Here is a 23,166-nt window from a genome sequence, read left to right on the forward strand (position 1 = left end):
TGTGTTGATTGTGGGGTTGTGGAGTCTGGACATGACTGAACGCTGTGATTGTCATCAGAGCAGCTCATTAGTTGTGTTGTGGTTAGAATGATGTCAGTTTATTTTCTGTGCTGTGACGTTTGTGTGTCTGTTTCTGTGTGTTTGTCGCTGTGTTGTCCGGGTGAGCAGACATAAGTGACAGATTCATCATGTCTCACCATCATGAGGTCCTCGCTCCTCATTGGCTCCTCATTGGCTCCTCCTTGGCTCCTCCCTCTGTCCAATCAGGTCAAGCCGTTGTGTTTGATCCTCAGACCTGATCTGAGGAGCCTTAAACCACCAGGGGGCGACTCCACTGGCCTAAATGTCAGATTGTTAGACTGTACTGAAGTCTATGGGAAAATGTCCCTCCTCCTCCTCAGTAAAGGTTTTCCTGATGAGTTTATGGTCTCAGTCTCCAGTTTCAAGCATAGTGTCCTTCACCAGGTTTCGGTCTGTCCTGGGCCTGTCCTCGGTCTGTCCTCGGTCTGTCCTCGGTCTGTCATCGGTCTGTCCTCGGTCTGTCCTCGGTCTGTCCTCGGTCTGTCCTCAGTCTGTCCTTGGTCTGTCCTCGGTCTGTCCTCGGTCTGTCATCGGTCTGTCCTCGGTCTGTCCTCGGTCTGTCCTCAGTCTGTCCTTGGTCTGTCCTCGGTCTGTCCTCGGTCTGTCCTCAGTCTGTCCTCGGTCTGTCCTCGGTCTGACTACAGTTCATGTGTTCATGAGGTAACAGGGCGTTGCGTTCACTGACCCTCGGGCTGATTTACAGGCTGTTTTATCATCTGTTTCACTTTAACTTAGCTGCTTTGACTCTGAGTTTCCACTTGTTATTTCCAGCAGAGTGACAGCAGCCTGCTGCTGTCCAGCACAGCAGAGTGTGTGTGTGTGTGAATGGCAGTGGAAAAAAAGTGTGTTGATACTCCAGCACTGAGGGGAACTGAGGCTGTTCGCTGAGGATTTTACATTCAGGTAAATGTTCAGATGTTCCCACTGATGACACCTGAGGGCTGACCTGTTGTTCCTGGAGCTCCACAGAGCTCAGCTTTTCATCAGAAAACCTAAAGAGTTAAAAAATATCTGAAAATCAGTTAGTAAAGTTAATAAGTTAATAAAAAGTGGAATCACTTAAGATGATGATGATGATGATCAGAGTCTTCAGCTCAAACACCTGGTGAAGGTCAGCTCCTCTGAAGGTCAGCTCCTCCTCTGAAGGTCAGCTCCTCTGAGGGTCAGCTCCTCCTCTAAAGGTCAGCTCCTCCTCTAAAGGTCAGCTCCTCTGGAGGTCAGCTCCTCTAAAGGTCAGCTCCTCCTCTGAAGGTCAGCTCCTCTGAGGGTCAGCTCCTCCTCTAAAGGTCAGCTCCTCCTCTAAAGGTCAGCTCCTCTGAAGGTCAGCTCCTCTGGAGGTCAGCTCCTCTAAAGGTCAGCTCCTCCTCTGAAGGTCAGCTCCTCTGAAGGTCAGCTCCTCCTCTGAAGGTCAGCTCCTCTAAAGGTCAGCTCCTCCTCTAAAGGTCACCTCCTTCTCTGAAGGTCAGCTCCTCCTCTAAAGGTCACCTCCTCCTCTAAAGGTCAGCTCCTCCTCTGAAGGTCACCTCCTCCTCTGAAGGTCACCTCCTCCTCTAAAGGTCAGCTCCTCCTCTGAAGGTCAGCTCCTCTGAAGGTCAGCTCCTCCTCTGAAGGTCAGCTCCTCTGAAGGTCAGCTCCTCCTCTAAAGGTCAGCTCCTCCTCTAAAGGTCAGCTCCTCTGAAGGTCAGCTCCTCCTCTGAAGGTCAGCTCCTCCTCTAAAGGTCACCTCCTCCTCTAAAGGTCAGCTCCTCTGAAGGTCAGCTCCTCTAAAGGTCACCTCCTTCTCTGAAGGTCACCTCCTCCTCTGAAGGTCACCTCCTCCTCTAAAGGTCAGCTCCTCCTCTGAAGGTCACCTCCTCCTCTGAAGGTCACCTCCTCCTCTAAAGGTCAGCTCCTCCTCTGAAGGTCACCTCCTCCTCTAAAGGTCACCTCCTCCTCTGAAGGTCACCTCCTCCTCTAAAGGTCACCTCCTTCTCTGAAGGTCAGCTCCTCCTCTAAAGGTCAGCTCCTCTAAAGGTCAGCTCCTCCTCTGAAGGTCAGCTCCTCTAAAGGTCAGCTCCTCCTCTAAAGGTCACCTCCTTCTCTGAAGGTCAGCTCCTCCTCTAAAGGTCAGCTCCTCCTCTGAAGGTCACCTCCTCCTCTGAAGGTCACCTCCTCCTCTAAAGGTCAGCTCCTCCTCTGAAGGTCACCTCCTCCTCTAAAGGTCACCTCCTCCTCTGAAGGTCACCTCCTCCTCTAAAGGTCACCTCCTCCTCTGAAGGTCACCTCCTCCTCTAAAGGTCAGCTCCTCCTCTAAAGGTCAGCTCCTCCTCTGAAGGTCAGCTCCTCTAAAGGTCAGCTCCTCCTCTGAAGGTCACCTCCTCTGAAGGTCACCTCCTCCTCTAAAGGTCACCTCCTTCTCTGAAGGTCAGCTCCTCCTCTAAAGGTCAGCTCCTCTAAAGGTCAGCTCCTCCTCTGAAGGTCAGCTCCTCTAAAGGTCAGCTCCTCCTCTAAAGGTCACCTCCTCCTCTAAAGGTCACCTCCTCCTCTGAAGGTCAGCTCCTCCTCTGAAGGTCAGCTCCTTCTCTGAAGGTCAGCTCCTCCTCTGAAGGTCAGCTCCTCCTCTAAAGGTCAGCTCCTCCTCTGAAGGTCAGCTCCTCTAAAGGTCAGCTCCTCCTCTGAAGGTCACCTCCTCTGAAGGTCACCTCCTCCTCTAAAGGTCAGCTCCTCTAAAGGTCAGCTCCTCCTCTAAAGGTCACCTCCTCCTCTAAAGGTCAGCTCCTCCTCTGAAGGTCACCTCCTCCTCTAAAGGTCAGCTCCTCCTCTGAAGGTCAGCTCCTCTAAAGGTCACCTCCTCCTCTGAAGGTCACCTCCTCCTCTGAGTGTCCTCAGCTTCAGTTCACACTCAGACTAAATGTCTTCAGCAGTCGGCTGCTTTGTGTGATGAGGTATTTACGGCCGGCTACCTGTTTCTCAGGAATCCAGCGGGATGGATGTTCACATCTGGACCTCGGTGAGATCACACACACTAATGGAGGAATTTCCTGTTTGTGCTCTGATCGCTACATTAAAGCTCCTGTTTGAAAAAAGGAAGGTGAAGTTAAAAGCTCTTTGTGTGTGTGAGGCTGCCAGAGGAGGTGTGTTCACTGTGCTCCTCCTCCTGCTCTTCCTCCTCCTCCTCTACCTCTCTTTCCTTCACAGATCAGAGCAGAGTTCAGAATCGACCCTCCACCATCACACACACACTCAAACACTCGTTGTGCGTCACACTCATGGATTATCTTCATCTTGTGCTGCTGTTGTGGAGCTGCAGCCTCCTGCCAGGTGAGTGGCCGAGAGATGTCAGGTGATGCTGATGATGGACTGATAGTTTGAGTGATCCCTGTTGCCGTGGCGACAGGTTGATTGCATGTCTCCAGCTTTGGTGCCTTCAGCACCTGAATCTGTCGATGGTTGAGTTGACGTGTTCCTGTCCTCTTTGAAGCATGTGGATTTGTTCAGCACTCAGCCTTTATTAGCCTCTGCAGGACTTCATCAGGATTTACAGGCCTCTTCGGGCTTTATGGTCCCAGTTTACACAGGAGTCCCTGTCAGTGAAGGTGGAGCAGGTGGAATCAAACCTTTTCACATTAAAACAAATTATTTTGGTGTTCACAGAGATTTTGTCTGGTTGTTTTATTCTGAAATTTGTAGAGCTCATTGTAGGATGTTTTATTTTGGAGGCTCCATTTGAAGACTGACTCAGTCGGACGTTTTGAGGATTAGGCTGTTGTGTGCCAGAATTGTGGTCTACAAAAGGACCAGACCTTCAGAGACCAGGCCCACTTACTTCCTGGTTCTGGATCACATGATCCTCCTGTTGATACTGATGATGTTCATCCTCTGGAGAGCAGGAATGGGGCCAATAAAACCCTAACCTTCCAGAACATTTGACCGTCATTGGTTCAGTACAGGACAGGTGATAACCAGGAGGCCACACCTCCAGCTAATCAGGGGCAGGAACATTTAACAGACACAACATTTAGTTCTGAGCTGAAAGATTCAAATCTTCACATTAAACTGACTTCATTTGATTCACAGCAGAAGGACATCAGGAACATGCTCATTCTTCACCAAAGAGCAGATCCATCATCTCCACACCCTCCGACCGAACAATCCGACCCGTTTATCCCCAGAGGATGAATTCAGAGACCATTTTCCTGTTTCCTTCCCATCTAATTGTGTTTCTGGAGCCTTTTGATCCCAGAGGCCCCTAAATTCAATCTGCTGCCGTTTGCTGAGATGGTTCTGGATTTGACGGGACGAGCACTCGCAGGCTGAAATGATTTTCATGGCACATTGTGGCTTTTAGGATGAAGCTTTCAAGTCAAAACATCCGTCATGATGCTGTTACCGGTGTGGTCAGTTAGCAGTCAGACAAACGTTTTCTAGTGATTGAACCTTCCCGCTGTCCCAGACAGGAGCGGTTAGTCTGGGTCTGTAAGGGGTTAGGGTTAGGGTTAACCCTCTTCTCTGCAGATGGACCTTCAGTGTCCAGCTCGCTCTGTTATTAAACTCCACAGAACACAAAACAAACCGAAACCGGGCGTCCTACAGCTGGCTGTCATCACAGCAGCACTTCATAGTAACCACAGACACGCAGGGCGGTTTGATTTTATGTGTGATGGAGAAACAGCTGAGCCTCACACACACAATTCTGACACATTAATCTGCTTTTAAAAACAAAGTTTTATAGAACTGAAGAAAATGAAATGTTGCAGCCAGGACACAGTTCAGACTGGATGGTGACCAAGTCTTTTTCACACAGTCTTATTCTGAATTCTTACTTTAAAATGAGAAATTTAGAAAAATGTCAGCAAGATTTCTATTTAGAAGGTCTGATCCAGTGAAAACTGGATGCGTGGCATCTTCTGGAAGCTGAAACTTTCATCCCAAAAACGGACTTCTTTAATCTCTGACAGTTCTAAGGTAGTTTGAAGATCTGGAGTGTTTCACCAACACTGTGAAAGAAACATTTGAATGAACAGATCGAGCTCAGGTGATAAAATTACTGCTGAATTTATGATTGGAAAAATGTTTAGATTTTTATCCTCTCCATCTTATAACTTGGTTATCAGCAAGAACATTTCAAATTTCTGTTTTTTAAGGGAGTTTGGTTGGTCAGACGCCTGCTGCTCTGACGGCTGTGACCTTTGACCTGCTGCCTGTCAGGAAGGTGAAGGGTTATCTGGTGGATGTGAGCATCAGGCTGCAGTGATGCTGAGCCAGGAGAGCGTCTGCCTGCCTGCTGCTGGAGGTCACACAGACGCCAGAGCTCCGTTCACTAAATCAATCCCATCACTGACCTGATTAGACAAAGAGCTCTCTGCTGCTTCTGATTGGAAAACTGGAGGTTTTGCAAAAACAGCTCAGACTTTGTTTCTCTCTGGACTAAAAGTCTCTGTCTGTGGCTGCAGTAGCTGCAGCTGCATCTGAGTCTGTCTTCAATTATGAGAGCAGCAAAGGCACATCTGGAAAATCACCTTAGTATGAAAAGAATGAGTCGCAAAGTTGTCTGGATGGTAAAAATGTCAAAAATGTGTCAGGAGGATGAATCCACTGATCTGCATCTGAATCTGGTGTCTCTTTATGCCTCAGGACAGATGGACTCGTCTCAGCTCCACAGAAACAAACAGGACTCACAGACAGTGTCTTTTATTTTGGTCCTCGTCACTTTGGTGTGAACACAAAGCACTGAGTTTCTGGAGAGCTTCATTCAGCTGGAGGAGACAGTGCGGAGCATCCAGAGGAAATACCTGAACAACCACCAGGTCGAAAGGTCATGGTGGAGGTCAAAGGGTCACGGGGGGGTTAGGTCCAGCTCAGGGACTCTGAAGCCCTTTGAGTTCTGATGATCAAGGCTGCCATGTGTGATTCACAGAAAAAGGTTGACTTTAACCAAATGAAGAGTCTCCTCCTCCATCAGCTGCTCTCTGATGGTGAGACTGACTCTCTGACTCCTTCTGTGTGTTTATCCATCCATTCCAAACCTCCATCTAGAGTCATGTCTCTCCATCAGACGCTCCTATTGGCTCCCGTGGGTGATGTCACAGCCAATCAGAGTGTCTCTGGATCAGTCCCGTGTGTTTATCACTTTTTCTCCGGATAATCTGAATCTGTGGAGACGATCAACACAAAGGGATAAAAAAAAACAAAACAGAGGCTGCTGAATATTTCTAGATTGTTGTTGTTTGCTGTTCATTCACATGAATCGCCTGAGCTTTGACTCATGAAAGTTTCTTGTCATTTCATCAGTTTCTGGGTGTCTGTCATTATCTGCACCTTCAGTCAGAGTGACATTGGTAAAATCTGTCCAAATCCAGACCCCCCCCCATTAATCACCCCCTCCTCTCCCTCTGTCCTCCCCCCTTCACCGTCCAGCTCTGGAGCTTCCTCTGGCTTTAATTAGTCTTTATCTGGAGGTCAGCTGACAGGAGGAGGATGGTGGATTGGAGACCAAAAAGGATGATGAAGATGACATAACTGCACTTTTTCAACTTAAGTTTCCACGACAGGAAACGGTGAGCAGCCAGGAAAAGACGGGAGGAGGTGATTTCACAGGAGAAGAGGTCCAAAGGAACAGGGAGAAGAATGAATTATCAGAGTGTTCTCCGTCATGAAGCCATCAGGCTGCTTGTGTGGCGAAAAAGAGAGAAGAAATTCAGAGACTGATTCAAACTGTTTGTTTTTCTTCTTCATACTTTTGTGCTTCAAATCAGCTTTCAGAAATCAAATTTGAAACGCAGGAAGCAAATATACACAAAGTTATGAAGAGTTTGAACAACCAGAGGGCTGAAGGAGGAATGAAGGCTGGATGGAGGAGGGATGATGTCAGGTTTTGAGTTTTAGTGTTCTGTCCTTGTAACTTCCTGTTTTATTTTGTAGTCCTGGTTCTTTTGTGTTCCCTGTTACTTTACTTCCTGGTTGCGTCCCAGGTTGATTGCGTTCCCTGCCCTAATGTGGATCACCTGGATCACTGTGTATTTAAGTCCTGTTTTCAGTCTAGTCCTCGTTGGCTCCTTGTCAGATTTTGTCCATGCTCTGGCCGGGTGCTGTCGTTCAGTTTAGGTTGTAATTTTGGTTCAGCATTTTTAAATCTGAACCAAAATTATCGTCACCTACCTGTTTTCTGGCTCCTGCATTTGGGTCCTCATCCTGCAACACTTCGTCTGTGTTTTCCCTGTGACAGAGCATGGCTGATGGAGGGATGACGGAGGGTGGTGTTAATGTGTGACCTGAGGAGGTCTGAGACTTTAGACCTGCTCTGTGAACTTTATGATTCAGCGCTTTATAAATAAATCTGATTTGATTTTATTTCACTCTTCCTCTTCTTTTCCAGACCTTCAGCTCTGCTTCAACTTTGATACCAAGAACTTCAAGATCTTCTCCGGTTCTAAAGAAACCCAGTTTGGATACACAGTCCAGCAGCACGAGGCTGGAGGACGGCAGTGGTGAGAATCCCAGTTCACTCTGGCCTACATTCATGTAATGTCCATTTACATGACAGACAAACCTGAACTGGTCTGTCCACATCTGTCCAAACCAGTTTATGTCAGATGATTAACTTCACAAACAGGATCCATCATGAAGGACTTCAGGTGGTTTTCAGCTGTTGGAGGTCTCTGTTGGTCCTGTGTTTAAGTTTCTTTGGGTGAGTAAGCGACGTCTGAGATACAAACATCTGGTGTTATTGGACTCTGAGGACAGACCAGGACAGTCCGGTGTCGGGCCGTGTCCCTGTGGAGACCTGACAGGTCTGGACTGGCAGGACCTCCCTGCTGTGAACCAGGATTTGATGATGTGGATCCCAGATCTGAGATTAAAGAGCTCTGCTCTGCTGCTGGGAAGATGAGATGAAGTGAGAAAGAGATAGATGAGATGAAGTTGGACAAGAATAAAGTCAGTGATGAAGAGAAAGTTTCCTGGTTTGATGTTAATTGTCTCGTCTGAAGACACGGAGACACGTTGGAGGGGAATAAAGGAGAGAAACTCTGTATCTTCTCCACAATTTGATTCTGGTTTGTTCGTCACCTGGGAAACAATAAAGCTGCAGAAACGGATCCAGCCTGAATAAAAAGACTGTTATTTGAATACAGTGTGTCTCTGTTGTGTCTCTGCTGCGCGCTGGATTGTGCAGCGTTTCTGGGTTTTGATCTGGAAGCCTCTCTGCCCCGATGAATTCCTCTCAGTCCTCCAGGATTGCACAATCAGTCTGCCTTTGAACTTCCAGGTAAATAAGTGGAAAGTATTTGCATTTGTCTCACGACTGACTGCTCCTGCGTCCCAGGGCGTCAGCGGCGATCTGGAAACTATGTGTTGCGGTTTGTTATTCCCCAGCCTCCCTCTGGGAAGCCCATCACTCCGCTCTGTTGTTTTAAAGGGGGGGGGGGGGCGTCGTTACTCCGAAAGAGCTGTTTTTCTTCTGACATCTCAGGTGTTTGGCTGCTGTTGTGATCCAGACAGGAAGAATCCTCGTCCTCCTACATTAATGATCGTAAGCCTCGGGGTCAGGGTTAGGACCAATCAGCATTCATCAGTGATTTGTTTTAGCAGTTCTCAGCTCTGTTGAGCCTGGAACCTGTTTTAGGTGTTTAAAGTTTGAGTTGTGTGACACATCCAGCTGCACAACCACAACAAAGAAGCTGCTAAAAACAAAAGTAATGAAAAGCTGACATTTGGAGCTTTGTGTAATTTGTGTTTTCATGCCAGAAGCTGTGAATCTGCTCGGCTGTTGTGTATTCACCTGGTCATAGTGAGTCTTCACCACAGACACACAAATAAACCGAGCGCCACGCTGAGTGTGTGCGTCTGTCTGATGTGGTTGTGTGTTGGAGGTCAAACCCGTTGACCCGTGTCGACCTGAGGTCAGAGCTGTCGGGGGGGTCGGGCTTTGTGTGTCTCTGTTTCGTGTTAGAGAAGAACCAGAAGCTCCTGTTAGATAATGGGCCGAGCTGCACAGGGCTGCTGAAAGGAATTATGGGAATTACATGACAAACAGCCCAATGAAGGTGGCGGATGCAGGTTCAACTCTGAGGCTTTCCCAGAAAGCTCAAACACAAATCATGATCAGCGTGACGTAGTGATGTCACAGGGTCATGGCGGCGTGATGCTGCAGGATGTGGTTTGTCTGCGCCGCGCCGCCTGTTTGATGTGGATGGCAGATTAGCAGATTGAGGGTTAGCACTTCTCTGCGGCATGTCCTCCAGTCTGTGAGTCAGCGCTCTTCCCAGAACCGCCGCCCAGGCCACATGTGGCGGCGTTTACTGCGCCGGAGCTGCAGCTCCATTATTACACCTCACTTAATGAATAATCCACTGATGTCTCTGAAAGGACAGTTCATGAACACAGCATCATTTAGTGTGATGTGTGTGTGCAGGTTGCTGGTTGGTGCTCCCTTTGAACTTACAGGGAAGCAGCAGACTGGTGATGTGTTCAGGTGCCCTCTGGACAGCAAGACGTCTGCAAACTGCAGCCGCCTGAATCTGGGTGAGACAGCGAGGACACGTCTCTGTCCACCATCAGAGGAAGAACTTCCATCCTTTACTAAACTCTGCCCGTCTGTTTTCAGGGAAACTTTCTCTGGACAACGTCTCTGAGCGCAAAGACAAGATGAGGCTGGGAATGTCTCTGACGTCCAACCCAAAAGACAACAGCTTCGTGGTGAGTCACATGACTCAGTGGGACGACCTCCATTTATTTATTTATTTATTTATAACCTTTATTTTGACAGGTAAGTCCATTGAGAGCAAGCATTTGATAAATGAAACACAATCCAGAAGTTTGGGAGTTACTCATAACAAGAACAGGTACTTGTGATTGCTACACTGAGTAGAGCTTTAAAAGCTTCCACGGAGATGAGATTATTAAGTTTTAACGAGTTCTAGGAATTATTCCAACAATTCTGTGCGTAGAAGGAGAAGACGGACTTTCCAAGGTTGGTGTTGTAATGGGGAATGTTCAGACTGAAATAGGATTGTGAGCGCGTCTTTGGACCAATGACACAGAGATTTAAAAGCGAGATTAAATATGAAGGAAGCTTTCCAAGTAGGGCCTTATAGAAAAATAAAAAACAATGTTTCTCTCTACAGATGGCAAGAGGGGACCAGCCGTCTTTACTATATAATGTGCAGTGGTGAGTGGTGAATGGACCACCAGTAATGAAACGTAACATACTGTGGTAAATTGCATCAAGCGCTTTCAGGGTTGATGGAGCAGTATTCATATATATGACATCACCAAAGTTGAGGATTACTTTGTCATTTTTTTGCAATGAGTTGAGAAGCAGTTTTTATTTCTATATAGAAACAAGTTTTTTTTTTGTAAGATGTTACACATGGCTATGAAATGAAAATTTGGAATTCAGCCAGATGCCCAGGTATTTATAAGAGTTGACAATTTCAATTGGGTCACCAGTCAGAGAAAGAATGCCCAGCGAGGGGTCACTATTATGGCATCTGAGTTTAAGTAGAATTTAGAACAAATTTGTGAGCGATGAGTGACGATTGGAAACGATTGAAGGTGGCCTGAAGGTTCATGACAGCTGAGTTGAGGGCGGAAGCAATGCTATACAAGATTGTGTCATCTGCGTAATAGTGAACATCAGAAATAAGAGATAGGAGCATGATATTATTAATGTACAGGGAGAATAAAAAAGGGCTGGGAATGGACCCTTGTGGAACACCCTTCTGTAACATGAGTAAATTTGATATGACTCCATCTGCAATAACAACTTGGGATTTCCCTGAGAGATAATTGGAGAATCAACTGACTGAGAGGCTCTCTAGACCAGAGGAGGAGAGTTTATTTAACAGGATTTTGTGATCGACACTGTCAAAAGCCTTTAACAGGTGGATGGAAAGTGCTGCACAGTGCTGGTGGGCGTCAAGACCGTTTATATTGTTGTCAACGAGTGATTATGGCTGTTGTTGTGCTATGGCCAGGTCTGAAACCAGATTGTTGCAGTTGGAGGATCTTATTTGATTCTAAAAAAGTGCACTGATTTCCATACAGAGGGGATTACGCTAGAGGAAAAGGATAGGTTAAAAATATGGGCTAAGGGTGAGGCAATTAAGTGGGCACTCAGATGAAGGAGAAATGGGTCCAGACCGTCCTCACCTTTAGATTTTTTGAGATCAAGAGAGTTGAGAGCATGCAGGACCTCTGTGTGGATAACAGATCTCAGAGAAAAGCTTAGAAATTGCAGCAGTGTTATCAAATATGTGCCCAGCAGCTATAAAATGATGATTAAATGTATTGCAAATATCTAATTTGTTTGTAATTTGGGAGTTGCTACTACTGATTTGTGCAGGGAGGGAGGCACAGGATGATTGGTGGCATTGTCGCGGCTTGTGCTGAGAGAGGATAAGTAATAGTCAGCTTTAGCTGTTCGAATCAACCTACTAATACATTTATTACGTTGTTTACTAAAATGTATCCAATCCAGAGGATTGTTTGAAAACCTGGCCTTAGTCCAGGCCAGATCTCTGGAACGAAGAGTTTCTGAAAGATCAGCAGTAAACCAAAGGTTGAATCTGTTTTTTATCTGAACATTTTTGTAGGGGGCGTGTTTATCTGCAACCGAGTTAAAAAGACTAACGAAATACTCAAAAGCCAACTCTGGGTCTGGAATTAGGTCTGCATAAGAGAGGTCATAAAGGAACGCCTGCTTGTTGAATTTTTTTTTTATTCCCTTTTTCACTGACACGTCACAGGCAATGGGGCAGTGATCTTGTTCAAGGACACCACTGAGTGGATATTTCAAAGGTCTATTCATTAGGATAATATCAATTAGAGCTGATTTAGAGACATCCTTGTTTGGTCGTGTGGGATAGGTGATCAGCTGGGACAGATTTAATTCCAGACATAGCTCTTTTAACTTGGCAGAGCATGACGATTTAGGTCACCTAGGATGGTCAACTCAGAGGTGATGTAATTTGACAGGATTTTAAATCACTCATGAGTTTGCGGCAGAGGGAGGATGATAAACCCCAATAATGTCTGGATGTCCATCCAATACAATACATTCAAAGAGTTTGGGTGCAGAGGTAGACAAAACTACATAATACATAATACCTCTAACTCCACCCCCTTTGGAGGTCCTGTCTGCTCTTAAGAAGTTGAAGCCACTTATGGTCACATCTGAGTCTGGCACTTTATCAGTCAGCCAAGACTCAGTAATGACTCTATGTCAGGGGCTGATTCCCTGAACAATGTTGTAATTAAGTCTAATTTTGGCAATAAGCTCCTGATATTCATGTGCAAAAACTTCAACCCGCTCCTGGACCGGAGGTCATTTAGTGACATGATTTCACGAGGTTGCCGTTGAAGTACTGGCTTAGCTAAATTAAGTTAAATGGGTTTCTATGTCTGATAGGAAGAAGAGAGCAGGAGAATGGACCATGAGGTCTTGTGATTAATACCAGGATACTCTTTGGTGCAGGAGGACTGCTCCACAGGTAGGGGGCGCTGTGGGCCACGGCCTGAGTGGCTCTGGGGCCGGGGTCAGAACTATCACGTGACACAGTGAGTCAGGCAAAGCAGGAGCGAAGGGTCAGCTCCATAATGAACCGGCTTTAAAAGTGAGATGGTTTCAGCCAAAGGATTGACGGTCCTCATATCCTCCTGTCCTCAGACCTGCGGACCTCTCTGGTCTCATGAATGTGGAAGCTCCTTGTACAGCACAGGAATCTGCTCCAGAGTCAGCCGGAACTTCAGGCTGTCGCAGACCATCGCCCCCGCCCTGCAGAGTAACACCATCACACCTCCATCATCATCTGTCCATCATCAGTCATCCGTCCATCCTGTGTTCATTTTGTTGTTTCCTGTTTCAGGGTGCGAGACGTTCATGGACATCGTGATAGTTCTGGATGGTTCTAACTCCATCTACCCGTGGTACGAGGTCCAGGACTTCCTCATCAACATCCTGCAGAAGTTCTACATCGGTCCGGGTCAGACTCAGGTCAGCTCATCATTGAAACGTTTCAGGTTCACACTGATGTTTGATATTTGTTGTTTCCTGAGAATCGCTGAACGCGCCTGAGGATTGTCATATAAATAAGGTCAAAGGTCAGGGCCTCTGTGTTGTGCTCCCCCTGTCCTCTGGTCTGGTGTTTTACTTGTGACAGACAAAGACTCTGGTCTACACTTCTGCTAAAGTTCCTTTGAGGACGTTCTTTTTTTCCATTATTTAAGGTTTTATTTTGGTTGTTTGGACTTGCACAGTAATTGTCCGAACTCTGGGACAGATTGTGGTTTGGTTTTAAGTCAGTCATCCAACCTCAGCCTCATCTCATTTTGATCATCTCCATGAGTGCTCTGAGTCCAGAACCCAAACCAGGAAGTGCTCTAAGGAGGTTTTCCAGGTTGCTTTGGAGCGGACCAGGTCCACGTTTGATGGCTGTTCCATCAGAGCGTGATGCCTTCAGGTGAAGGATGATGGGTGGTGGTGTGTTTGGGTGCAGGTTGGCGTGGTTCAGTACGGCTCCACTGTGGTCCATGAGTTCGGTCTGGGTGAGTACCAGACGGTGGAGGAAGTGGTGGAAGCTGCCAGGGGTATCGACCAGCGAGGCGGTGAGGAGACGAGGACGGCGCTGGGCATCAACGTGGCACGGTATGACACAAAGTCAAGCATAATAAACCCAAAACAGTGACCCTCACACAGTCGGCCATCTTTGTTTCCTGCACAGCGCGGAGGCGTTCCAGCGCGGCGGTCGGCCTGGTGCACAGAAGGTGATGATTGTGATCACAGACGGCGAATCTCACGACAGCCCTCAGCTGGTGCAGGCTGTCGGAGACAGTGAGAGAGACAACATCACCATGTACGCCATCGCTGTGAGTCTGTCCATCATGTTTTCATTTCCTGCTCCAGCTTCCCTCACGTCCCTCCTTTAAAGTTCACAACATTCCTTGCTTCCTTTCCTTCCTCTTCCTGATAAACCCTTTGCTGATGTCTCCCGTCTCCTGTCCTCAGTGTCTCCTCTGTGTCTCCTTCAGGTCCTCGGTTACTACAACCGTCGGGGAATTAACCCTGAGGCCTTCCTGAGAGAGATCAAGTTCATCGCAAGTGACCCGGATGACAAACATTTCTTCAACGTGACAGATGAGTCTGCGCTGAAGGACATCGTGGACGCTCTGGGAGAGCGAATTTTCACTCTGGAAGGTTGACCAACGTTGATCTGACTAAACACACTTTTCCACGTTCAGCAGCAGATCCGAGTCATGTGACCTGCTGGAGCTTCACGTGACAGTGTCTGTTTCACAGGAACCAGCAGTCAGGGGCGGGGCTTCGGTCTGCAGATGGCTCAGGCTGGTTTCTCTTCACATTTAGTTAAAGTGAGTATCACAGAGTCACTTCTGGGTCACGTCCTGTATACAGATTTCTGAGACTACAGCTGGAGGAAATGAGGGATCTGGATTAGTTAGATCCGTCTGCCTGAAGGATGGTTACTATTTTCTTCAGATTACTGCTAGAAAATATCCCTGATGGAGACTTTTATTTGTCAAAAACAGGGACTTGGCAGGATCAGGTTTCCAGACGAGCAGTCAGAGTTAATATCTGATGGACTGAGTCCAACAGGACAAAAGGCCAAATTCTCAAATATGAGAGTTCATATCATCTTCAATCGTCCCGAACCGTTTCTGCTCCTGTAAAATCTCTAAACTGCTGAAGCTTTTAGAAATATTTCTGTTGTTTCTCGTCCAGAGAAAATGAACTCCACTGAATTCCCAACTCAGGGAGTGAAGATGGTGTCGTGGAAACTTTCTATGTAACACAGAGCAGATGGTTTCCTGACCATAAAGCTGCCAACAAAACACTCTGCAGGACAACACACACACACACTCCTCATCTTTGGGATCGAACGGTAAAGATGTGAAATCAGGTCTCAGATCTCAGTCAGACCCAGTCCTCCAGATTACAGGGACCTGGTTCAGGTCTGATGCTGCTGTGGGCGGTTCCTGATCCGTGAAGCTGCTTCAGGGTCTGGAACTTAAGTCTGGGCAGGAAAGGGACACTCGGAGTCATTGAGGTCTCATCATGAAGAGAAAAAGAGTCATCGATGACTCCAGGATGTGAGATTCAGGACCCGAGAGGCCGCACCATCTCTCTGAGCCCAAATCTGAAGAAACTCAGGATGAGTCAAACCAAAAGTTTAGTTTGAAGACATAACGACACCTGGGTTCAGAATGTCGAGACCACATCAGGTTGAAGGGGGCTGGACTGGGGCCAGGTGGGTGGAGTTCTGTGAGCAAGGTGAACAGGAAGTGGAAGGACATGAGAGGGGAATACAAAATAGAACAGGAAACAGAATGAGAATCAGACGACAGGGACAGACGAGGGACTGTCCACCCAAAAACGATAAATAATTGAATTAAATATAAACTCTTGTGTGTCCTCCAGGACGGCATCCTGCTCGGTGCGGTGGGCGCCTACGATTGGAACGGCGCTGTATTGAAACAGACCAAACAGGGACGGGTCGTCCCTCCGAAATCGGCCTATAAGGACGAGTTTCCAGACGAGCTGAAGAACCACGGAGCTTATCTGGGTAACACGTCCTGTTTGGTTTTTGACCTTTTGGACCCGGGCAGTTCCACTCTGACCCTCTCTGCTCTGTCTCAGGTTACTCTGTCGGCTCGCTCATCTCATCTGGAGGTTCCCAGCTCTACGTGGCCGGAGCTCCGAGGTTCAACCACACGGGCAAAGTGATCGTGTTCACCCTGAAGAACAATGGGAACCTGACCGTCCTGCAGGCGCTGCTGGGAGAGCAGGTCTGACAAACACACGTCTCCATGACGACCTCCGTGGAGTCCAGTTAGAAAACTTGACCGGTTGTCTTCTGTCCCAGATCGGCTCGTACTTTGGCAGCGAGTTGTTATCGATGGATGTCAATGGAGACGGACAGACCGACGTCCTCCTTGTGGCGGCACCAATGCACTACAGTCAGGGCCGGGAGAGAGGGAAGGTCTACCTGTACTCAGCCACGCCGCAGGTGAACAGTCGTCTGGAATGTTCACCCTGCTGCTGTGGTTGGAACGAATGAATCGGAACTAAACTCCGCCTCCTCTCTCCAGACTTCCTTTTTCCTGCAGGGGGCGCTAGAGATCTCTGAAGGCTCCCAGAACTCCCGCCTGGGTTCAGCCTTGTCCCAGATTCCTGACATGAACGGAGACGGATTCAGGGAACTCGTGGTCGGCGCCCCTCTGGAAGACGACCACCAGGGGGCGGTCTACGTGTTTTATGGTCAGGACAAAACCATCCAGCGCCGCTACAGACAGGTAACAGACGGGCGGGACAAATGGAGGGAAACAGGACTAAACGGTGTGCTGACCGTCTGTCTGTCTCTGTCTGTCTTCAGCGTATCTCTGCAGCTGGTTTTTCTGCAGGTCTGCAGTATTTTGGACAAAGTCTTCATGGCGTTCTGGACGTCAATGCGGACGGGCTGGTCGACCTCGCAGTGGGAGCGCTGGGAGCTGCTGTCATCATCTGGTCAGATGTCACACAAACACAAAACATACAAAACTCTGTTTGTCCTTTTAGTGGACTGTTCGACATGTTGGAGTTTAGTGCAGATGTTCGTGCCCCCCTGAGGATTCATTCTACTGACTTCACACCAAAATGAGAATTTTATTTTCAGTTTCTGCCATGAAACGACGTTCATATTCCCCTGAGGTCGATCCTCGATGTCCCCCCTGCAGGTCTCGGGGCGTCATACGGATTCAGGCCAAGCTGACCTTTGAACCTGAGAAGGTCAACATTTTCAACAAGGACTGCTGGCGAGGAGGGAAGGAAGTCACCTGCATGTCTGTGATTGTCTGTCTGAGTCTGGAGTCCAGGACCAAGTCCAGGACCAAGACCAGGACCGAAGTGGGTAGGTGGATCAGTTCAGGCAGATTGGATCTGCGGCTGGTTCAATTCGTGAAATAAGATTCAGATTTTTTTTGTTTTGTGTGTCTGTGAAAATGTGAAAGTTTGATGAGGAAAAAATGACATCGGAGAAAAGTGAACTCAGATTTGGACACAGTGAAGCGGATCTGTTTGGCCATGACATCATCCTGGGCCTGGTTTACAGACGGTCTGTGATGGAGGAGGGCAGCAGAACCTGCTGGATGTTTGGTGTTTTGTGTGCGTTTTGTGTAGCAGTCCTGTTGTCGTGTCTGTGTGTAATTGGCTGCAGATGTTCTGCATGGAAACCTCTCTAACATGCTACCAGCAGCCAGCCACTGTGTCACTCCTCCCTCCATCACTTCATACCTCCATAACCCCCCCCATCTGGACTGGATTAGACACACACACACCACATGACTTCAAACAAACACACTTCAGTGTTTTTCTTGATAAAATCTGACCCTTCAACAGCTCAGGTTTGGCGTCCCGTTGGCCTGATGCGGTGCAGACGTGGCGTTGGATTTTGGACTGAAGCTTCCTTCAGCTCTCCGTCTGCTCGTAAATCAGAAGGAGCTCTGCAGCACCGCTCAGCCACGGCATGTAGAGAGGCAGGAAGGAGCAGGAAATGCAGCTCTAATAACAAAAGAGACGTCGTTATCCCGTCAAGAAAGGAACCTCACGGGGATCCAGACGGAGGGCGTTCTGGTGCTGCTAAACGGACTCAGACTGTTGGAGGAACAAATGCCACGTTTGGTTTCTGTTAATCAGCAGCAGACAAACTGCCACATCTGCAGACACAAACACAGGAAACCCTGTATCCTGGACCTGGACCGTCTCAAAACCTGGACCCGGACCCAATTTGTGTTGAAGTGTATGGGAAAATGTCTCCCTTCTCCCTCCAACTCAGTTTCTGGGCCAGTCTTGGTGCCAGCAGGCTGAACAGGTTTCAGATCCAGAGTCCTCCTCAAAGGCCCGAGGAGGAGCAACATTTAGGATTCATGTCCGACAAAACATTCAGAGCCTTAATAAGTTCAGTAACACCTGACTGACTCCTCCTCCTCACCCATCTTCCTCCCCCAGCTCTGTGGTACAGTCTGCTGTTGGATGAGCGCCGTTTCCCTCCACGAGCCGTTCTGGACGAATCAGATCGACAGCAGCCGAGGAGTCTGTCTCTGCAGGTCGGAGGTCAGAACTGCCAACGCCTTGGCTTCTCTGTGCAGGTCAGGATGACCTCACGCACGCACACGCACACACACACACACACACAGACTGACAATTTCCCCAAACAGGAAACATCAGACTACGGACGCCCCATCATGGTTGTCCTGGAGACGGGGATGCTGACCCCCGACGAGGGGCCAGTGCTGGACCCTGACTGGCCGAGCATCATGAGGGTTGAGGTGGGTTTGACCTGGATGATGTCACAATGTCACATGATGATTAAATAAATGAAATAAATTGACCCGATGGCAGAGTTCAAATCCAAAGAAGAGTTCCTGACACGAAGCAGAAAGTCCTCTGGAGACGGGACTGTCCCATGCTTCATAAAGAGGAAAACTCTAATACCAACGAACTGACCTCACTGAACGCTTTACGATGTGATGTCATAAAGTTCTGGGGTTTCTGGGTCTGTACTGTTGCCATCTGGTGTGCAATCCATGCTGAGATACAAGTGACGTCCCAGTGCATCCTGGACAAAACATTTTTGTGTCTCATTAGCAAAGGCTCTGGTTTTCTTGTTCCCAGAGGATGAACCCTGATGTCTCGATATCAAAGGGAAAGGCAGTCATTATCGTTTTTCTCCGTAGCTTCCCTTCTGGAACGGCTGTGAACAGGAAGACATCTGCGTTCCCGACCTGATCCTCCACAGTCACACCGACCTCATGGATGTTCAGTGAGTGATACTGGTCTTCTTCATCATCAGGTAATGATGAACTCAGGTCACCGTTTCTGTGTTTCACTTGAAGGCAGTTCTGCAGCTCGAGGGACCGGGCGGCGTGGTCCATCTGCCGCCATCGGAGGGCATCGGGCAGTTCGGTTTTCGTGGTCGAGACTGGGAGGAAGAGGGTGGTGGTCTTCGCTCGATTGGAGAACCACGGAGAGAACGCCTATGGGGCCGCCATCCACATCTCCACCTCCTCCAACCTGCTGTTCTCCAGCCTCATCGTCAAGGTGTTGTACTGAACCATCCAGATGTTTCCAGATGTTGCTTCTAAAGCTGGTGGATCTTCATGACCAAGAATTGTCTGAGAAACCAAAGATGAAGTTCATGAAGTTTCATCAGTGGAGCTGCAGAGGAGGGGTGATATCTGAGGAAAGTCCACTTAAAGCTCCTCCCCTTCCCCACAGGACCAATCAGACATACAGATTGAATGCTATGCTGAAGACAGACTGGCCAATCAGCGGCTCTGTAACATCAGCGCTCCGTTCATGAAGTCCTTGTCTCAGGTAATTATATGAATTATTGTAGTTTCAGTATAAAATTTAAGATACAGATGAACTTTTAAGAGTTTTTAAGGTTCAGAGGGTTTCTCTGAGACTTGATGGGTTAATACAGAACCTGGACCTGATCCAGGATCAGAGACCGGATGGATTTTTAACTTCCGCTCTTTCAGCTGTCGTGTCCTGAATCAGAACATCAGACTGCAGAAGTAATGAAGCGCAGTGCAGTAAAGCAGCTGTTATACTAATGATAGTGATTAAAGAGAGCAGGAATACGTTTCCACCGTCAGCCTTCATTAGCTTAACGACGGTCCCTGTAAACATGATCGGGGCCCAGCCTTCACCGTGAGGCCCCCGAGGGCCTGCAGCACAGCTGCTGCTCTGAATAAAGTCCAGTTTATTGGTGCAGACTGTGGAGAGGATCATTCTGGGCTTCCTGTTAACAAACAACAGACCATCAGACACAAAAACTGTTTGGTTTCCATGGTGACGACGGCATCAACAGGTCGAGCAGCACCTTCAGAACGTCAGAACTCTGATCTGATTGGTCCAAATCTTCCCTCCAGGTATCTTTTCACTTGGAGTTTGAGCTCAGCCGCTCGGTCTTCCTGGATCACATACAGGTTCTCATGGCAACCACCAGGTGAGGCTTTTGTGTCATTGTCTTGTTTAAATCAGACTCGTGGTTCAGATCTTCATGGTGTGTGTGTGTGTGTGTGTGTGTGTGTGTGTGTGTGAACCAGTGACGGTGAAGAGGGATTTCCTGATGACAACATCAATAACATCTTCCTTCCGCTGAAATACCAAAGCGAGGTCCTCTTCACCAGGTGAGAGCGGTCAGATGCCGAGCATCACGGGAAAACGGGAGCAACAAAGGACATAAAAAATGTTTAACGTGTTTCTCCCAACAGAGACACCAACAATCCACGTTTTGAAATCAAAGCCGACTCTTTGTCCTGGGAACGGCCTGATGGCGGCTCGCCGACCTTCAACCTCACTTACTACGTGAGACAGACAGATGTGTTGTACCTGTCTAACTGCATTTGGACAGTTTTCTGATCCTGTCCTGGTTCTGTTCTGTGCAGATCCAGAACCTGGGCCTGTTCCTAGTCCAGGACGTCAAGTTCAGAGCAGATGTCTGGGCCGTGACCAGGGAGGGAAACCAGCTGGTCAACATCACCGACTGCAGCGTCGAACAGGTGGAACAGAAACGTTTCCAATCAGATTTATGGCCGATGAGGGTCAGGCTGTAACATAACGTGGTGACCTCTGACCTTTCAGCAGGGGGGGGCCTCCGTGTGCACGTTGCCTCCACAAAGAGCAGCCAATCAGGTGACAGCTGAGGACCTGTCTCACCTGTCCCAGCTGGTAAGACCAACAGTGTGTCAGTAGGAGGACATGGAGACACCCAAGACTCCGTCTGTTAAAGTGTGTGTCTGTGTGTGTCTGTGTGTAGAACCACAGTAACAGTGAGAGTCTGCCGGTCCACTGCAGACTGAACCTGCTGCCATCCAGAGAGCTGAAGGTGACACTCAGAGGAAGACTTCAGCTTCCTGCTCTGCTCGCTGTGAGTCCACACAACAACACAACGTACCAGCACAACTTGGGACACACAGACTTTAAAGTTTCCTGTTTGTGGTTGTTTCAGGTGAACTTCAGGTCTCTGGAGTTACTGACAGTCGCCTCCATCCAGCTGGACTCATCCAGTCTCATGTTCCTCCAGGAGGACAGACCTGTCCGACAGGTACGCACACGTTCTGGGTGTGTGTGTGGACAGGTGGACTCAGGTGACACACCTGAACCTGATTCCTCTTCAACAGGACAAAAAAAAAACAAACAAACACACACACCGACAATAAATCCTCCTTTTTGAACTGAAGACATCAACAGGAGCTCTGACGCCACCTGCTGTCAGAACATTGACTCATTCCTCCTGAATTATTCTGGTTCGAACGTGAAGTTAAAGACTGAATTATCTTTCTCTTGTTTTGTCGATGGCTTTCCTTGTGTTGTGTCTTTTGTGTTATTGTGCCTGTGACATCATCGGGTCATTTTCTGCAGCTGGTGAAGGTCGGTCAGTGATGAAGATTTTTCTTCCTGCAGATAACAGTGGAGCTCAGGAAGGACGAGGATTACATCATCCCAGTCTGGATTATTCTGGGCAGCTCACTGGGCGGCCTGCTGCTGCTGGCCTTACTGGTCCTGGCCCTGTGGAAGGTAGACAGACTTATTTACAGAGCGCATTTCAAACACAAAGGCAATTTAACGTGCTGTCCGAACATACAGATCTTCAAGGGATCTGCATTCTCTAGATGTTTGTTTTAGAACATCTGCCTCCAAAGTTAATTAGAGCAATCTGGAGTTTGACAGCTGATCTGACGTCACTCTTTCTTCTCAGCTCGGCTTCTTCAACAGACGGAGGAGACAGGAAGAGGAGGAGCAGCCCGTAGCCAATGGGAAGGCAGCAGAGGAGCTATGATGTGTGGGCGACACTGATGCTGCCTTCAGAGACCACAGTCAGCTGAATGCATCATGAGCCTCCACCTGTCACTCAGGGACCCTAATGCCCCCCCCCCCCCCCCCCCCCAAATGCTCAACCAATTACAGCCATTGAGAACTAATAAGTCAGCCAATCAGCTGCCCCCAATTCAACAGAACCAAATGAGTCGCAGCTCAGCTTTACTGTAACCTGTTACCTATTTATGAACCGGCCAATCGGCTTCAACTATAATGAGAGAGAGAGAGAGAGAGAGAGAGAGAGAGAGAGAGAGAGAGAGAGAGAGAGAGAGAGAGAGAGAGAGAGAGAGAGAGAGAGAGAGAGAGAGAGAGAGAGAGAGAGAGAGAGAGAGAGAGAGAGAGAGAGATATATCAGGCATTGATGACGATTGATGGTTGATGGATTGCTGTTGCCTCAGATTGAAAATCACTGTTTGGCTGACGACCAACAGTTTCTCCTGGTTTCCGTGACGACTCAGACACTCTGAGTGTCCTCACACAGGAAGTGCTTTAGAAACGGAAGCAGAGCGGGAAACTTCCTGACGACGTCTGATCTGAGAAGAGACTACCTAAGATCGCTGACTGGATGTTTTCCTTTTATACTAATGGAAATTGTAAATCTATCTTATAAACACATCTTGTATTTTATTTCAAATTCATAGCTGAAGCACTTTTGTTGTATAAAGTTGAACTTGAACTGTGTAAATATGAACGAGGATGAAAAGGATAGTGGCATTAATGTCAGATGTGAAGCCGCTCCGTCTGCGTACCTTCTCCTTTCACACCTTCCGTATTTGTGTTGAAAATAAAGTTACGTCTTTCGTATTCATTGGTTCTGATTTGATCCTGATCCCAGAGACCTCTTTTGGCCGCTGAAGCCGAGTTCTGGGACCTTTAAGTCCTTGAAGTTGTGAGGCAGTGTCCACACGGATCTGGACTTGTTGGTCCAGCTCATCTCAAAGTTGCTGGACTGGACTCAGATCTGGAGCCAAGTCTACACTTTGAACTGGTTGAACTGGGACTTGGTCTGAACCAGGCTTAGGTCAAAGTAACAGCCAGCGTCTCCCAGCAGGACATTGTCTCTGTCTGCTGTAGGAGGTCACAGATTCTAATATTTCTGTGTTCAAACGGAGCTGCTGAAGGGTTCTAGTTTCTTTTGTGAGCCGGTTAAGATGTTTCCACAGCGACAGACCTTCTCTAACTCTGCTCAGAGACAACACTCAGGTGTTTCCACTGACAGCTCAGGAGGA

The 23,166-nt window shown here is 48.0% G+C and overlaps 1 protein-coding gene across 2 annotated transcripts; it reads left to right on the plus strand.

Moving 5' to 3' along the window:
• The first annotated feature begins 3,119 nt into the window (after positions 1–3,119).
• Positions 3,120–22,000, plus strand: itga11b (integrin, alpha 11b). Of its 2 annotated transcripts, none has more exons than XM_029522710.1 (31): positions 3,120–3,151; positions 3,259–3,381; positions 7,436–7,547; positions 9,473–9,582; positions 9,665–9,756; positions 12,728–12,842; positions 12,927–13,054; positions 13,557–13,705; positions 13,782–13,926; positions 14,089–14,254; positions 14,357–14,427; positions 15,494–15,638; positions 15,713–15,861; positions 15,939–16,082; positions 16,165–16,368; positions 16,449–16,579; positions 16,789–16,961; positions 18,059–18,198; positions 18,268–18,378; positions 18,787–18,872; positions 18,946–19,150; positions 19,328–19,426; positions 19,987–20,063; positions 20,164–20,247; positions 20,332–20,425; positions 20,506–20,619; positions 20,702–20,788; positions 20,877–20,987; positions 21,069–21,164; positions 21,524–21,637; positions 21,819–22,000. In XM_029522710.1, the coding sequence occupies exons 2-31, from the start codon at positions 3,330–3,332 to the stop codon at positions 21,897–21,899; spliced, it is 3,585 nt and encodes a 1,194-aa protein (XP_029378570.1). In that variant the 5' UTR covers positions 3,120–3,151; positions 3,259–3,329; the 3' UTR covers positions 21,900–22,000. The 2 variants fall into 2 exon arrangements, with proteins under 2 accessions (XP_029378570.1, XP_029378571.1); XM_029522711.1 differs by having other exon boundaries at positions 20,705–20,788.
• Positions 22,001–23,166: the final 1,166 nt, after the last annotated feature.

Source organism: Echeneis naucrates, chromosome 16 (assembly GCF_900963305.1).
Source record: "Echeneis naucrates chromosome 16, fEcheNa1.1, whole genome shotgun sequence".
In the NCBI taxonomy this organism is placed as follows: Eukaryota; Metazoa; Chordata; class Actinopteri; order Carangiformes; family Echeneidae; genus Echeneis; species Echeneis naucrates.

Excerpts from the sequence above, each read along its gene's own strand:
- itga11b (XM_029522710.1), top strand. The coding sequence starts at position 3,330 with ATGGATTATCTTCATCTTGTGCTGCTGTTGTGGAGCTGCAGCCTCCTG. Across the intron at positions 15,639-15,712 it reads GAACCACGGAGCTTATCTGG|GTTACTCTGTCGGCTCGCTC; the intron begins GTAACACGTCCT and ends GCTCTGTCTCAG. Across the intron at positions 18,199-18,267 it reads GCCTTGGCTTCTCTGTGCAG|GAAACATCAGACTACGGACG; the intron begins GTCAGGATGACC and ends TTCCCCAAACAG.